Source organism: Terrapene carolina, unplaced genomic scaffold (genome assembly GCF_002925995.2).
Source record: "Terrapene carolina triunguis isolate 2854851 unplaced genomic scaffold, T_m_triunguis-2.0 Scaffold69, whole genome shotgun sequence".
Lineage (NCBI taxonomy): Eukaryota > Metazoa > Chordata > Testudines > Emydidae > Terrapene > Terrapene triunguis.
Window position 1 is genome coordinate 18,344,881 of NW_020664420.1, and position 16,459 is coordinate 18,361,339.

The window sequence follows — 16,459 nt, forward strand, 5'->3', positions numbered from 1 at the left end:
TTTTACCAGAAAGGCACAGATTTTTGCTAGGGCCATTCCTGTTTCTTAAAAATAACAACATTACATTGCCATGCCTTTAAGTTTGCTGCTCTATAATCACTCAACAGTCTGTGGAGCTGCCTGGAAATAGTGAACTCTCTGTGTGTGTTTGGGGAAGTGTGTTCCACTTCCAAAACTAGCCCATTTCAGTGACAGGTAGTCCATAGGTGACAAAATCACTTGTCCCAAGTATGACCAAGGTTTGAATTTTTGTTCAGAAATGTGCTGAGGGCAGGGAGGGGGAAGGCTGTGATGCTCTGTAAGCCATGTGGAAGCTAACAAAGCATCCTGTTGATTCCCTCATGGATTCTGACCCACTCCCGGGTGCTGATAGCTGCAAACTTTTCCTGAAGCAGGAACTCCAGATAAGTAGTCAGATTGCAGAGAAGGAATATTTTCCAGGGCCACCTCGGTAGCTGATCAACCCACTCCACCATAGATGTGCTGTTCAGTCACTTTTCATTTGAATACTTCGGATGTATACACTGCAGGTTTTCCACCAGCAGCTTAGAATAACATCTCCCTTTGCCAATAGGGCACCACAAGAACAGTTATTGTCAGGCACTACCTCCCAGTAGTCAGGCCTAGTGGTCGGAGTGAGGTCAAAGCTGGACGTAGCATTGGGCCTGGGCCAAGGGTGGCACTGGTCTCAAGATCCAGGGACAGGCTGGGGCCGGAACCGAGATCAGAGGCTGTAGACCAGCCAGAATCAGTACCAGAGCCAAAGTCCAGGTGCAAGACAGGGGTTGAAGCCAGGTGGTCAGAGACCAGGGACAAGCCAAGTCAGTACCATAGCCAGGGTCGAGACACAGGCCAAAGGTCAAAGCAGGGTAGTCAGAGTCCAAGGGTCCAGGGAAAGTCAGAAGGTGGAGGCAAGGCTGGAGCGTGTTGGTAACAGGGCTGGAGCAAGGTCAGAGTAGGGCAAGGACCAGGAGCAGGGCTCAGGCAAGGCTGGGGCAGGAACAGGATCAAGAGCCGCCTGGGAGTCTCGAGAGTCTGATACACTGCAAGGAAGCAGGAGGGTTCCTGGCCAGGTAGTGCTATTTCACAGACTGATCTGCAGCTCTGGCAGGGTTGGAGAAGTACCTGAGCCTGGAGGTCATCTGACCCAGGCTCGGCTCAGGGAGAGGTTGCTGCTGCTTGCCTGACGGTTGACTCACTGCTGGAAAAGTAAATCAGTGAAGCTAGGTTATTGCTGCATGCCTGAGCAGTGACACAGTTCAGCTCCATTGGCGGGGCAGCTGAGTGAGCAGCCCTAGTTTGGGTTTGCCTCACAGTTATGTCTTCCAAAATGGGAAAGACTTGAAATGTTAGAAAAACCCTTTTGTTGTAAGGCCACTGACTGTCCTCCCACCTCCAACACAGGTAGTTAGGACATTTTTGTAAAACAAAAGCAACTTGGAATTTTTAACATATCATTGTCTGTGTACTGCTGTAATGGCGATTAACCAGGCTGTGCCCAGGGAGATTCTTTGGACTGAAGCATCCCTTTCACAATATACTGCAGTTCAGTTTTGAATGTCATATTTTATGTCCTTGAAATTCCACAAACATTAATTCTGTGCTCCTCCAGTGAGCTATTTGCGACAATAACCTTCTGTGTCTTGTCCTATTGCAGGCCCCTTGACCTCTACTGGCTGCTATCCCTCCACAGCTCGACCTCAGTGCAGTACAAGCCTGGCCCAACGTACCTCCACAGACTGTTCCAAGAGGAGTGTTTCCGTGGTGATCTTGGTCGAAGTTCTTGAGCGAGTGGGCCAACCAGCAGGTCCAGTACCAGAAGCAGAGGGACTTAACATTGGAGAAGAGGCATGCCAAGAGGCAGGAGGAAAGGCTGAGGCTCACCGCACAGCTTGAGGACAGGGTTTTAGCAAAGGAGCAGGCACTTGCTTCACAGTTCCTGGAACAGGAATGGCAGCTAAGGGAGGAGGAGGAGAGCTCAGCAGAGAGAACTGTTTGAGCAGCTCATCTCAATCAGGGCTGCAAGCTTATCGGCTCCTGCTGCCTCTCCCACACCATCTCCTGATTCCCCTGCGACGTATTCTCACTCCAGAAAACTTGGAAAATGCCACATCTGGGTGGCTCATGCAATCAGCCCCATAAGCAGCTGGGCAGGGCAACTAAACACCTGGCAGCTCTCCATCTTGCCCCCTCTCCTGTTGATATCTCCGCCTCAGCACCAAGTGCACAGAAAACAAGGAAAGAAGAGAAAGGAGAACGGAGGCCAGGGGACATGCAGTGGTAGAGTGATTCTGTTGTGTTTGCACTGGTTCATACACTTCGTTTGTTTGTTTTGGAAATGTTCTTTTGTAACTGTTTCGGTGTTTTAGTGGCAATGGGTGACCGTTGCAGTGTTTTAACACATTTATAAATAAAGCCTTTTATGTCATCAGGAAAGTTTATTGCTATACTGCATCTCATCATACAATCATGATTTGAAATAACAAAGCTAAACACATGATCAGGAACAATTAGGAATTACTACACACATGCTATTCCTCTATACAGTTAGGTACAACAAGTCACACATCAATAACTTCCTGATGTGAATCCATACTGTGAATCATCCCCCACTCTATCCCCAATTCATAATTCAGCATGTCATTCATAAGTACATTGCATGACAATCAAGTCCCCACCCTTCCCCAAGTACTGAACCCCCAAATCAATTAGCCCCTTAACTCCCACAAGCAGATTCATAGAGGTACTATTCCCCCTCTTCCATGGGGCTATGGAAGTCCATAACATAGGAGCACAGAGCATCCCTGACTGCTGTTGCCTGTGTGCATCTAGCTCCAGCTGTGGTAGGTGCACTTTCTGACTGAGTGTTCAGCAACCCCTTGCTGTCATAGGTCCATTCAGGGGGAAATGGGTCACCTCTTCCTCCTGGTCCATCTCGTGCTTTTGGTGGCTCAGAAAAAATTGCCGAAATGTCCACCAGTGCCTCATGGAAGCTCTGCCCGTTTCCCGTCTCAAGAGTGAAAGTGCAAGCCAGACAACTTCTTGAAAACGGGTCTCCTCCATGTTGCTCATCTGGCTGTGTCGGTGGGCTGTTCAACCTTCCTATAACATGCAGGGTGGGCAGTAAAGTTTTCCCACAGTGTACCATGGACAACGGGCTAGACTGGCCACATTTCAGGAGGGCACTAGGGAGTCTGGGATATGGATGGATTGAGTTGGGTCTATATGATGCATTGTGGATGCCAGAGCCCCAAGTTCAAGCCCAGGTTAGAAAATTCTTAAGGTAGGGTTAAAAATCAGTGTAGACACTCAAGCCCTGGGTTCTCCAACACAGGTCAGCTGACTTGAATCCCACTAAGCCTGGGCTTATACTACAGGGTAGACATACCCTTAAAGTCCAGGTAACTCATGCAGAGGTGTAAGGGGAAGTTCTTACTCCCCTGCATAGGCATATAGTTCAAGTTATAATCTGCCTATAAACCTTCTTTTCCTTTTTGGCTGATGTGTGCATTTTTTTCAGCTAACAGCTACACAGACACATGTAGAGCAACAAGCCAGAGGACAAAACCGAACACATGCTATTCTTTAGATACACAGAAAAAAAACCACAATGCTTTGACTAACTTACCCTATTGTTTTAGGGCTACAAAGATGCATGGAGATAGATGGCCTTACTGTTGTCTCAGAACTTGCTGAGTTTTCTGCTGGGCAATGAGGGTTCTCTTCAGACAACTGGAAACGATTAATATGATCAATTGGAAATGTTGGAAAAAATTAATTTTGGCTCATCTTGCACTATAAATAGTTTTACCAGAAATTAGGGCCTGCAAAGCCAAATGCATTTGAGAAAGTATTTCTGACAAGAGTAAGCCTATGCATGATGGGTCCACTTTCATGAGTTAAGATCATTCATGTGGTGGTTTGCAGAGACAGGCCCACGTTTATTGTGTGAAGCAAGCCAGTGCAATTCCTAACCAGATTTTTTAAAAAATTCTTAGAAAGTAATGTTTTCCCAACCCTCTACCCCAAATTCAGATTGAATTACAAGTTTACAGCAGCTGCACACTCATCAAGCAACCGTATGGGCAGTTTAGCAAGGGCTGGATTTTCCAAAGCGCTCAGCATTGGTACAATTGCTCCACTAAAGTCAAAAGCAAAACTCCTGTTGACTTCAATGGGAACAGAATTAAACTAATACTGAAGAGTTCTCTGTAAAATACTTAATTTCAGTGAAATATTATTAGAGCTCAGGCCGATGGAAAAACCCCCAGACATGTATATTTGACATTGAAGTTACATTTTTACCTGAATATTTGCTTTCTCTTTAGTTTTGGAAGATGCCAGTGTATTTTCAGTGCACATCTGCCTTCTTTCCTCACATATCTGAGACTGTGGTGGCTGTAAAATGGCAGGTCTTATGACAGTCCATTGCTGAATTTGTGACAAGGGTCCTTGCAAAATACAAAATAAAAGGTTAATATATGCAACCTTTCCTTCACATTTAAACACCACATTTGTGTCTTGCTTTTTCTGACTCATAATGTAGATAGGCTGTGGAATTTTAAATTAATTGTATGTAAGTGTTATTGTTAATACCTGCCACCCTTTCCTGTTTGAAGTCCCTTCTAAAAACCCTGCCAAATAAAGGAGTGATGTAATATTTAATAAAACAAATCTGCACTGATTGTGATAAATCCATCTTCTGATTATACGAAGCTTGATTCTGCACCCATGGAAGTCGACAGGAGTTTTGCCTTGACTTCACTGGGAGCAGAGTTCAGTCCTTGTTAACATTATGTATCGGAAATGTATACTTGGGATGATATTCATTCCTGAGCAGTGGCCTGAACATAGCCCATGAACCACTTAAGTTTTCAAAATAGGGCTTTAAGTGGAATTAAGTGGTTTACAGGCTTATGATACAGGCCTTCTGCACAGGAGGTGAATATCAGCTGTAGAGAGTAAGCTGGCTGGGCCAGGAACTGTCTACGTTTTACCTGCTCTGTACAGTGTTGAGCACACTGTGGATCAACAACTAATAAATATTACAATATTAACAATAGTTACCTTTTTCTGTTCTTGTGATGTCATGGTTTCTTTGGAGAAGAGCTGAGGTCATGAATATGTTATTCTTTACTGCAAAAGAAGTGTTTATCCACAGTGCTTAATTGTTTATCTGCATTTCTGTAGCCCTCATCACTGCAGCATCTGAGCATCTCACAAACATTAATGCGTTTATTTCACACCACCTCTTTGAGGAAGGAAAATATTATCCCCATTTTATGGAAGGGGAAACCTAGGCACAGTGAGAGTGACTTCCCCAGGAACTCTAAGACAGAGCCAGGAATTGAATCCAGATATCCTGGGTGTCAGCCACTACTTTAACCACACAACTGTCTTTCTTTAGCTTTACAGCTCACGGGCATGATAATGTCATCCAGTCAGAATATCCTTTCAGATCTGCAAAAGAGACCCAAGAGTACAATGGAAATTCTGGAGATCTAGCATGTGCTGGTAGTGATGACCATCATGATAACTGTAATGATGGTCAGTGTGTGGCACTGCTGCTGCTGCTGCTTTTATATGGTTTCCAAATGCTACCAAGAAATGTTCAGAAGAGCTGCCAGCCTTGTCCCATCAATAGCGTGCTATAAAATTACATGTCTCATAATCCATATATGAACTCCTCCATTCCATTCCAAGATGATTCTGGTTTGTTGCTATATCAATTTTGTACCCTTACCAGATTATTTAGAAACCCCTAATCAACAATTTTTTTAATCCAAAGGTTTTCAATGTGGGAGTCATAAACAGGTGTCATGGTTTGTGACCACCCTGCACTTCCCTTATGGATAAATGGGAGAGTGATCCCTGCTAAATCTTGGCAATGGAGAGTGTTCCCAGTATGGAAAATGGTGTCACTGAATATGCGAATCACTGTTTTAGTCCAAACATATCTCGCTCACACCATTTCTTCAACTCCATTCCGTGTTTACTGTCCATAATATTTGACATAATATTTTATAGGTTACTATAACCGTCCACCTACTTGCTACAAGCCTTTGTAAATCTCAAAAACATCTGAGTTGCAACAGTGAATAGACTCTGCACAACCCAGTGCGGCATATGGCATAGGCTGCTTGCATCCCATCCAAACAGCAGCTCTCTCATGCGCAGAGTATTCCCTAGCACAAGGAGATATTAGTGCGACATTGACTGAGAAATGAGTGCCATCTACTGAATCACCAACACGGCTTGCTGAACATCGCGAAGTTCCTTTCTCTCATTCACATACTGACTTGGCCCAGCCCAGTTAGCTCAGTCCCACAGAAATAGCAGTTTTATTTTGTTATTTTACTGATTTTTGGTTTAAGTGAATATTTACTGAATAATATTTTTAATTACCTGGCTGTGATGGAGGAAAGGTCGGAAGGATGGTACAGGAAGATGATCTCACTCTTTTCTGAGAGAGTGCGGTATCTGAAAACATAAGAGACTGAAATTATCCTTAGTTCAAAGCACAGTACCTGAATATGGATTTTTCATGTTAGCAAAATGTATTTGTCATGGATGAGCAGAATCTACCTGTATCGGGCAACTATTAAGGCTTTGTAGCGTAGACTTTGAATTTCCAACCATTGCTAGTACTAGTGCAGTTTCAGCATAGAGAAAGAGCTGCCAGCTGCCAACATTTTTGACCATACCATCATCTAGACTTTCTCAGATTAGGGCTAGATGTCATGGTGGTTCAAGTGCCAAGAGGTTAGTCTACACTGGTACTCCTATTGTTGCTACCACCAATGATACTGAACACAAAGGTAGGAAAAATATAGTACAGGTACAGCCTAATAACCCTTTTGTTATTATAGCAAAAGTCTGAGACTACCAGTCTTTTTTTTTTTTTTTTTTGTATGGAGCTGTTCAGGTCTAAGTAGATGTAGGAATGATCTAGGTATGATTTTAAGGGTAGATAAAGTTAGGTTAATTTGACCCTTTTAACTAAATGGGTTAAGTTTATCAACGGCTGGGTGAAACAAAATATTATTTACCTATATTAAGGCCCAAATTTTGAGGAAAGCATATGGCCCCATCATTATAATAACGACACACTTTAAAATAGAATTTCTACTGCACATGCTCAGTACATAGTGGTCTGCAGTGACTTGTGTGTGTGTTCCCTCAATATTGTGGAAATAACCCCACCACCTTGAAGGGGTTTCCAAGTCAGATGATAACTAGTTGGAGGGGAAAGCCCTTATCAGCATGGCTTCTCAATTCCATGGGTCCCCCTGGGCTTATGGGGTTGAACAATGAACATCTTCCACAGGGTAAGAAATCCTTCCCTTGACCTAGTCAAAAGATTCCAGGGAAACTCATAATTGAAACACATGGACCTTCCACTGCCTTATGTGGAAATAACTCACGTATGGACCGGGGTCCCTCTGTTAATTTAAAACCAATATTTTTTCAGACTTAGGAAGGAGCAAGTTCCTCACTGAGAATTACTTGCAGACTAACTTCAAAGTTTAAAAGTTTTGCTGACTTAGAATTATTCTAACCAAAATGTGTATCTGAATAATGAGGAAAATATTTTTTCTAGCTTATCAATTTATAAAATATAATTACAATTATAACCAAATTGAGCTAAATGACATACCCATGTAGAACTGCGAGTCGGACGTTTGGAAAGTAAAAGATGAAGACCTTGCCCGTTTCCTGGAACAACCAATGAAATCTAAGAGACACATAACATATCATGTACTGTAAAATCAAATTTTCCAACAGATTTCAGTAAATTATTGCAGTACAGAATTCTAATATTAAAGGTCTAAAATTAAAGCCTGGCCTGGACCTGACCTGAGTACAGACAACCCAAACTAACCCAAGAGTATTAAGTCATTTTTAGATGCAACTCAACCCAACACTTTCCCCGAATCTGAGTCAGTGTGACTGCCTCGTCCTTGGGGCTCGGCCTGCTGGGGGCTTCCCATTCCCCACATCCCTTGCCTGCAAATCGTCTCCAGCTGCCGCCTGCCCATGGGGTCAGTGCAGTGGGGGCTGCATGCCTGATCCTGCTGGCCACCGCTGCCTTGCTGTGCTGTGTGTGCTGCAGAGTGAGAGGCACTGCAACTCAGTGGCAGCAGCCACTGTGCTGACCTCATGGACAGGAGGAGGTGCTCAGAGATGACTAGACCCAACATGACCTGAGAGGTTTTGGGCTGTTTTTAGATGCAACCTGACCCAAATCCGATACTTGTAGTTGGATCCCATTGGGTTTGGTCAGGTTGCAGGGCTCTAGCAGAATCTACTCATGGAAGGGGCTCTTGATGCCTCATTAAAGGCCTGATCCAAAGCCCATTGAGATCAATTCCACTCCCACTGACTTCACTGGTCTTTGGATCAGGCTTTTTTTTCACTATGCAGCAGGCTGTATGGCACTCAGCTGATTTTAAAGAGACGGCTGAAACAGGACTCTGGATTCACAGTACACTTCCATGTATGGGGTCACGTTATAACAAGACCTGAAGGAAGTGAAGAGATCATTCAAAAGGTAACACTTGTGTGAGTGCTGCAGGGGAGCTGAAATTTGGATTGGGGTGTGTGCGTGACAAAGGAGGACAAAAGTGGCGACTCTGTACCCTATATATAGTCTTAATCCACCCACGACAAATTGACTTGTTACATACAAAGTGAAATTCGAATCACTACTAATGCATGCAATGGACTCAGGACTTAAAAATACTCCATTTAGTAATATACCCTTTATAGCAAGTTTATTATAAAGGGTTTTAATTATGCAATTATTACCATTTTCAGCCTTGCAAACCAGGTCTTCTGCAGGCCTCTGGGAAAAAACAAAACAAAATGTGTCAATGGGTATGTCTACACTGCAGTGTCACCCGACCCAGGCTCGTGGGACTCAGGCTGCGGGGCTATAAAATTGCAGTGTAGATGTTTGGGCTCAAGCTGGCACCCGGGCTGTGAAACGCTTCCCCCTCGTGAAGTCCAGGCTCCACGATCAGGCCCTTTATTTCCTGATTTTCTGGCTGCTTTATGACCAAAGCAAAAGGAAGAAGCTTAAGTGTTACCTTGAAAGGTCGTTCTTTCTTTTCAAAAACAAATATGGGCTGAGCAATAACTGACGTCTCTGGAAAAGGAAAGAGGTCACTTTTAGAACATGTGAATTAAACTATTTATCGTAATGCTGCATTCAAAATTAAACTGACATCCACTGAAAAGTTTAAATCAAAGTATTTATCATCTTCTAAAAATACAGGGCTTGGTCCTGCAGTCCTTACTCAAACAAAACTCCCATTAAGCCTACTGTGACTTGTGCCTAGCTTTGGCTGCAGGATTCGGCCCCATATTTTTAAACTTCTTTTAGACCAAAAATAATGCTTTTCATCCAGCAGGATCCCAAAATACTTTACAGACTATGGGCTTGAGTCTATTTCCAAGCACACCCAAAATTCCCTCAATTTCAATAAGAATGCTAGATAGATTAAACAGATATTATTTTGGGCCAAATTCTAATATCCTTACTCAGTTTTTGCTTAGTTCTTGGAAAAAAGTACCTTATTACACCCCACCTTCTCATATAAGGCTTGATATTACACCCACTGAAGTTAATGGGGGTGTTGCTTTGACTTTAGTGGGTGTAGGATCAGACCAATTAGCGCCATCCCTGTAGTAGCTGAGCCCGTCTAAAACATCTCTTAATTTCATCCAGCATTCAATAGCTAAAAAATGCTCCCCTGCAACCATTTTGGCCAGGTCACACCTCTCCCTCCTTGAGTCTCTCCACTGGCTCAGGATCTCGTCCCACATAAAATTCAAACTCCTTGTCATAACTTTCAAGACTACGTGCTGGTTTGCCCCAGCCTACAACATTTCTCATATTTCCTATCATTCATCATTATGGACCAGATCCAAAGCCCACTGAAGTCAATGAAATACTTCCACTGACTTCGGTGGCTTTGAATCTAGCCCTTTGTCCTTTCATCCTGCCTACTCCTCTCACCATCCTTTCCTTCCTCCCACTCTCACCTGGGTGTCTTTTTTTGGTACTCTTCTGTATCGTTGGAAAGTCAACTCTATTCCTCTCTGCCAAACATCCCTGCTCTCATTCAAGTCCCCCCATAAACCCCACTTCCTGTGCTATCTGTCTCTAATTTAAAAGATTCAAGTTTATACGATTTTCTATATTATTATTGATTAGTATTTGCAGTGACAGCTATGTGCTTCATAGAAAATACACAGAAAACACATCCCTGCCCCGAAGAGCTTACAATCGAAGGCCCTGACTTCAATGTGACTACTCATGTGAGTAAAGTTAAGCATGTGTGTAAGTGTTTGCCTTATTGGAACTAAAATGATGACCATGAGAGACATATGAGGATTTAAAATCACTAGGAAGGAGAAGGAGGAAAAAGTACATGAGTTACAGAAATGAGCATGCATAGTCACTGAGTTAAGATATATATAATTCTTGATGGGTCAAAAGCACGGGGGGGTTGTTGTTTGTTTTTAAGTGGAAATACTCAATTTTTGTTATCTTCAGAAGTCAGTTTTTAAGAATGATTTGAATGAGACACTCTACCTCATATAAATCACATTATTTTTATTTGCTTTAACCATTGTCCCCCCTTTTCCTAACAGTTTCTTTTGTTTGTTATCTTCATGTTCAGTGTTTGTCTAGTTTAGAGCCAAACTGTTCCTGGCTATAACCTAGGGGTGTAGTGGGGAGGGTTTACTCCACCCTTGAAACTTCCCACAAGTGTTTGGGACAATTGCAATCCTTGTACTAAGGGGTGCACAGGCACTGCTTCCTCTTTCCCCCCCCTCAGCATGCAAATCACCCCCAAGAGGGCACAGAGGAGGTGGGGGCATGTCACACATGGCACTAGGGTTGCCATGCATCCAGTTTTCAACAGGAATGCCCGGTCGAAAAGGGACCCTGGCGGCGCCAGTCAGCGGCAAAGCAGGGCTAAGGTAGGCCCTGCTTGCCCTGGCTCTGCGTAGCTCCCCGAAGCGGCCAGCATGTCCAGCCCCTAGGCGCAGAGGCGATCAGGGAAGCTCTGCGTGTTGCCCCTGCCTCCAGCGCCAGCTCCACAGCTCCCATTGGCCGTGAACCATGGCAAGTGGGAGCGGCACCTGTGGGGGTGGGCAGCGCTCACCATGCAAAGCCGCTTGGCCAAGCTTCCACCTAGGGGCTGGACATGCTGGCCGATTCCGGGAGCAGTGTGGAGCCAGGGCAGGCAGGGAGCCTGCCTTAGCCTCGCTGCGCCACCAACCGGGAGCTGCCTGAGGTAAGCACCACCCGGATGGAGCCCGCACCCCCACCCCAAACCCCTGCCCCAGCTTGGCGAAAGTGAGTGAGGTTGGGGGAGGGCCTCAGAGAAGGGGCAGGGCAAGGGTGTTTGGCTTTGTGTAATTAGAAAGTTGGCAACCCTACGTGGCCTCACTACCACATTTTTATTGTCCATTCTTATGCATTCTGTTATTATGGGGGCTGATCAGTGCTGGAGTACATCAAGCCCCAAAGGTGCCAGTAACATGTCAGTGACTTGGAGGCAAATACTGTATGTGCTTCAGCAGCTAGACTTCGTAGGCATTAGCCCTAGTGAAAGGTACTGTTCCAGGGCTGGCAGGAAAGGGAAAGGGTGCAAAACAGAGTACAGAGGCTTAAAAAGTTACAGTTCAAAGTGGGGCAGCCCAATGGAGAGTTGGGGCTCTTCAGGCCTAGTGCCTGGGATGCCCTCTCCAGTCCAGTCTCTATTCAAGCAAATAGGGGCTTACAGGTTTCCAGGCGAGGATCAGTTAGCAGTGTCTCTCTGATTGGGGGCCCCTCTGCACTGGCTCCCTGCCCAGTTGCTGCTGTTCCCCCCCATCAGTCCCACACACAGCTGCATCCAGTGTGATATCTGGCAGTCACAGTCTGTTCTGCATGTGGCTCTGTACACAGTTCCTGGGGCTGCTTCTCTGCAGTGCCAGGCTAGCCATGCAGCCACTGTTTTCAAATAGAACCTGGTCATTTCCTGGTTCAGGACCTTTCCTCTTCCCTTTCCAGTAAGAAGGGGATGTGCAGTGGGGACAAGCTGATTTGAGTTGTAGTCTGCTCTTAATAGATCCCCATTTTCAACCCGCATTTTCTAGCTATTTCAACCAGTGGACTAAAAACCCCAGTTCTGCAACCCCTTTCACACGTGACTTACCTGGGATCAATTACTCGAGTAAGGCTCAGGCCTTTATACAACTCCTGTGCAGCAAGCAGACTGAAAAAAACCCCTTTCAGTAATGAATGGACCAATGTAATTGCAAAGGAAGAAGCAAAATTTGGCCCACTCTGGTCATTTGGTGTCTTGCCACAGGGGTGACCAGATAGCAAATGTGGAAAATCGGGACAAGGAGTGGTGGTGGTGGGTGTAATAGGCACCTATATAAGACAAAGCCCCGCATATCAGGACTATCCCTATAAAATCGGGACATCTGATCACCCTACTTGCCACTCACCATTTTAAAAACATTGAGATAGCTGAATATACCTCATAAAGATGTGATTTTTATAACAGGGATTTCTCACAGGATCAACACATTAAAATATCTACCTTTCCCCCCCACACACACACAGTTCTGCAAACATAAGAGTGACATCTTTATCTTGGTTTGCATACCCACTGGTGGTCAAACTGTTCTAACTGCACAATCAGTTGCTAATGGTATAATAGAGTGGGGTGGCCAAACCACAGCTCGTGAGCTGCATGCAGCTCTTTTACAGTTCAAGCCCCCCACGTTCCCCCCCATTCTCTACCTACCAGACTGGAGGGGCAGGAAGCTCAGGGCTTCTGCCCCCCTACAGTGGGGGCTTCTGCCAGAGACAACTGGTGCCTGCTGAGAGCAGCGGCCCCTCCCTGCAGCTCCTATCTGTTTGCCACGGCCTCTCCACACAGAACGAACACCTGGGTCCTGCAGGGAGGGGCTACTGAGAGTAAGAGGGTGTGTGTGCCTGGGAGGGCATGACTTAAGCTGTTGGAGGTGAACCTTTAAATTGTGCCCCCCCTTTAGCTTCTTGGGGAGAGGCTGCAGGGATAGCTGCTGCCTCTCCCCATAGCTGCAGCTCCCAACATGCTGGCTCCAGCAGCTGCAGTGGGGGACCAAATTGCACTGTGTGACCAAGCGAGGCTAGAAAACCCTGGCAAAAATCAGGAGGGAACGTGACCCCACATGCCTCCCCCCACGCATCACTTCTGCCCAGTGGAAAAGGGACTCAGGGCTTCAGCCCCTCAAGGCATGCCTGCTGGGGCTCAGGACTTCAGCGGGAGTGGGGCTGAAGCCCCAAGCAGGCACCTTCCACAGGGCTAAAGACCTGAAATCCCCCTCCCTACAGGGCTAAAGCCCTGAGTCCCGGCAGGTGCCTCCTGTGGGACTGAAGCCCCGAGCCCCAGCAGCTGCTCCCTGACTCTTGAACTTCTGAAGATTGTCCTATGTGGCCTGGAGGGTCAGTAAGTTTGGCCACCCCTGCATTAGAGCTTAACATTTAGTAATAAAATATCTGAACAACTGTTAAATTACCCATGTAAGTAAGTGTTGCTCACAGAAACCAGGTGCAAAAACATGAAACTGATTATTTATCACTGGAGTGAACTGGTAGTAGTTTAGAAACAAGGTAATTCATAGATTCTAGGACTGGAAGGGACCTCAAGAGGTCATCGAGTCCAGTCCCCTGCCCGCATGGCAGGACCAAATACTGTCTAGACCATCCCTGATAGACATTTATCTAACCTACTCTTAAATATCTCCAGAGATGGAGATTCCACAACCTCCCTAGGCAATTTATTCCAGTGTTTAACCACCCTGACAGTTAGGAACTTTTTCCTAATGTCCAACCTAGACCTCCCTTGCTGCAGTTTAAGCCCATTGTTTTCTCCCTCCTCCTTATGACACCCTTTTAGATACCTGAAAACTGCTATCATGTCCCCTCTCAGTCTTCTCTTTTCCAAACTAAACAAACCCAATTCTTTCAGCCTTCCTTCATAGGTCATGTTCTCCAGACCTTTAATCATTCTTGTTGCTCTTCTCTGGACCCTTTCCAATTTCTCCACATCTTTCTTGAAATGCGGTGCCCAGAACTGGACACAATACTCCAGCTGAGGCCTAACCAGAGCAGAGTAGAGCGGAAGAATGACTTCACGTGTCTTGCTAACAACACACCTGTTAATACATCCCAGAATCATGTTTGCTTTTTTTTGCAACAGCATCACACTGTTGACTCATATTTAGCTTGTGGTCCACTATAACCCCTAGATCCCTTTCTGCCGTACTCCTTCCTAGACAGTCTCTTCCCATTCTGTATGTGTGAAACTGATTTTTTCTTCCTAAGTGGAGCACTTTGCATTTGTCTTTGTTAAACTTCATCCTGTTTAACTCAGACCATTTCTCCAATTTGTCCAGATCATTTTGAATTATGACCCTGTCCTCCAAAGCAGTTGCAATCCCTCCCAGTTTGGTATCATCCGCAAACTTAATAAGCGTACTTTCTATGGCAATATCTAAGTCGTTAATGAAGATATTGAACAGAGCCGGTCCCAAAACAGACCCCTGCGGAACCCCACTCGTTATGCCTTTCCAGCAGGATTGGGAACCATTAATAACAACTCTCTGAGTACGGTTATCCAGCCAGTTATGCACCCACCTTATAGTAGCCCCATCTAAATTGTATTTGCCTAGTTTGTCGATAAGAATATCGTGCGAGACCGTATCAAATGCCTTACTAAAGTCTAGGTATACCACATCCACAGCTTCTCCCTTATCCACAAGACTCGTTATCCTATTGAAGAAAGCTATCAGATTGGTTTGACATGATTTGTTCTTTACAAATCCATGCTGGCTGTTCCCTATCACCTTACCACCTTCCAAACGTTTGCAGATGATTTCCTTAATTACTTGCTCCATTATCTTCCCTGGCACAGAAGTTAAACTAACTGGTCTGTAGTTTCCTGGGTTGTTTTTATTTCCCTTTTTATAGATGGGCACTATATTTGCCCTTTTCCAGTCTTCTGGAATCTTTCCCGTCTCCCATGATTTTCCAGAGATAATAGCTAGAGGCTCAGATATCTCCTCTATTAGCTCCTTGAGTATTCTAGGATGCATTTCATCAGGCCCTGGTGACTTGCAGGCATCTAACTTTTCTAAGTGATTTTTAACTTGTTCTTTTTTTATTTTATCTGCTAAACCTACCCCCTTCCCATTAGCATTCACTATGTTAGGCATTCCTTCAGACTTCTCGGTGAAGACCGAAACAAAGAAGTCATTAAGCATCTCTGCCATTTCCAAGTTTCCTGTTACTGTTTCTCCCTCTTCACTAAGCAGTGGGCCTACCCTGTCTTTGGTCTTCCTCTTCCTTCTAATGTATTGATAATTATTGTAATTAATAATTATAATTATTAATATGGAGTGTTACTATAGTTATTTTTTAAATTTTCAAAGTAATTTACTAATATCGTGGCCCATCTTGCAGTCCTTACTCTTTTTACTCCTGCTTACACAAGGGCTGAATTTAGCCACATCAGTATTTCTGGCAATGAAATGTAACACATCTGTGATCACCAAGGACTTCATGGTTGTCACTGTATTGTCCACCACAGACTTTCACAGTGAGAGCAGGAAGAGAGCTTTGGCTCCACAAGCACAATCCCCCATGACTTCAGCTAAAGGAAAATCTCTGTTAGCTGATAGCAGCAAAGGACATGTGCTGCAGCACTTAGATGAGCAATTCCAATTCTATCCAGCAGAGGGGGGAATAGTACATATAAACCAGTGGCTCTCAACCTTTCCAGACTACTGTATCCCTTTCAGGCATCTGATTTGTCTTGCAAGTTTCACCTCACTTAAAAACTACTTACTTACAAAATCAGACAAAAATACAAAAGTGTCACAGTGATAACCACTGATATAAACAACAACAGTTCATTGCGATATTCATTTATTAAATACAACTATTTTTCTCTCTCCCCTCCCCCATTTATTAAGGTTCAAGCTTAAATACTAAAGAACACCTTCAAGTTACCTCTTAAAATGTAAAATCCAGCACAATATTTTAAAGATACATTTACCATTTTAAAGCCTGGAGCATATTACATTAGCAAAGAAAGAACTGGAGTGAGAAAGGAACCCGTTGATTCCACATCAGCTATCACTGAGTCAGCCTGGCTGGAACTAGAAGACTGCAGGAGTTAGGAAACCCTTTGCCAGAACACTATTAATTTTTTTTTCAATAACAGTTCTAAACTGTAAAAAGCAACAGAGAGTCCTGTGCAGGGCCGGCTCCAGGCACCAGCTTAACAAGCAGGTGCTTGGGGCGGCCAAGGGAGAGGGGCGGCACCTGCGGCAATTCGGGGCGGCAGGTCCCTCACTCCCTCTAGGAGCGAAGGACCTGTCGCCGAACTGCCGCCGGCGATCG

At 44.8% G+C, this 16,459-nt stretch overlaps 1 protein-coding gene across 1 annotated transcript in view; it reads right to left on the bottom strand.

Moving 5' to 3' along the window:
* The window catches only part of RANBP3L (RAN binding protein 3 like), a 50,524-nt gene that overhangs the window by 23,662 nt on the left and 10,403 nt on the right, over positions 1 to 16,459 (bottom strand). Inside the window, exons 2-11 of the mRNA XM_029910911.1 lie at positions 9,090 to 9,148; positions 8,809 to 8,845; positions 7,658 to 7,735; positions 6,406 to 6,480; positions 5,068 to 5,136; positions 4,306 to 4,451; positions 3,629 to 3,732; positions 2,317 to 2,488; positions 1,416 to 1,471; positions 7 to 44 (exon numbers count right to left, since the gene is read on the bottom strand). Coding sequence (XP_029766771.1) covers positions 7 to 44; positions 1,416 to 1,471; positions 2,317 to 2,488; positions 3,629 to 3,732; positions 4,306 to 4,451; positions 5,068 to 5,136; positions 6,406 to 6,480; positions 7,658 to 7,735; positions 8,809 to 8,845; positions 9,090 to 9,148 — 834 coding nt within the window. The remainder of the gene's footprint in view (positions 1 to 6; positions 45 to 1,415; positions 1,472 to 2,316; positions 2,489 to 3,628; positions 3,733 to 4,305; positions 4,452 to 5,067; positions 5,137 to 6,405; positions 6,481 to 7,657; positions 7,736 to 8,808; positions 8,846 to 9,089; positions 9,149 to 16,459) is intronic.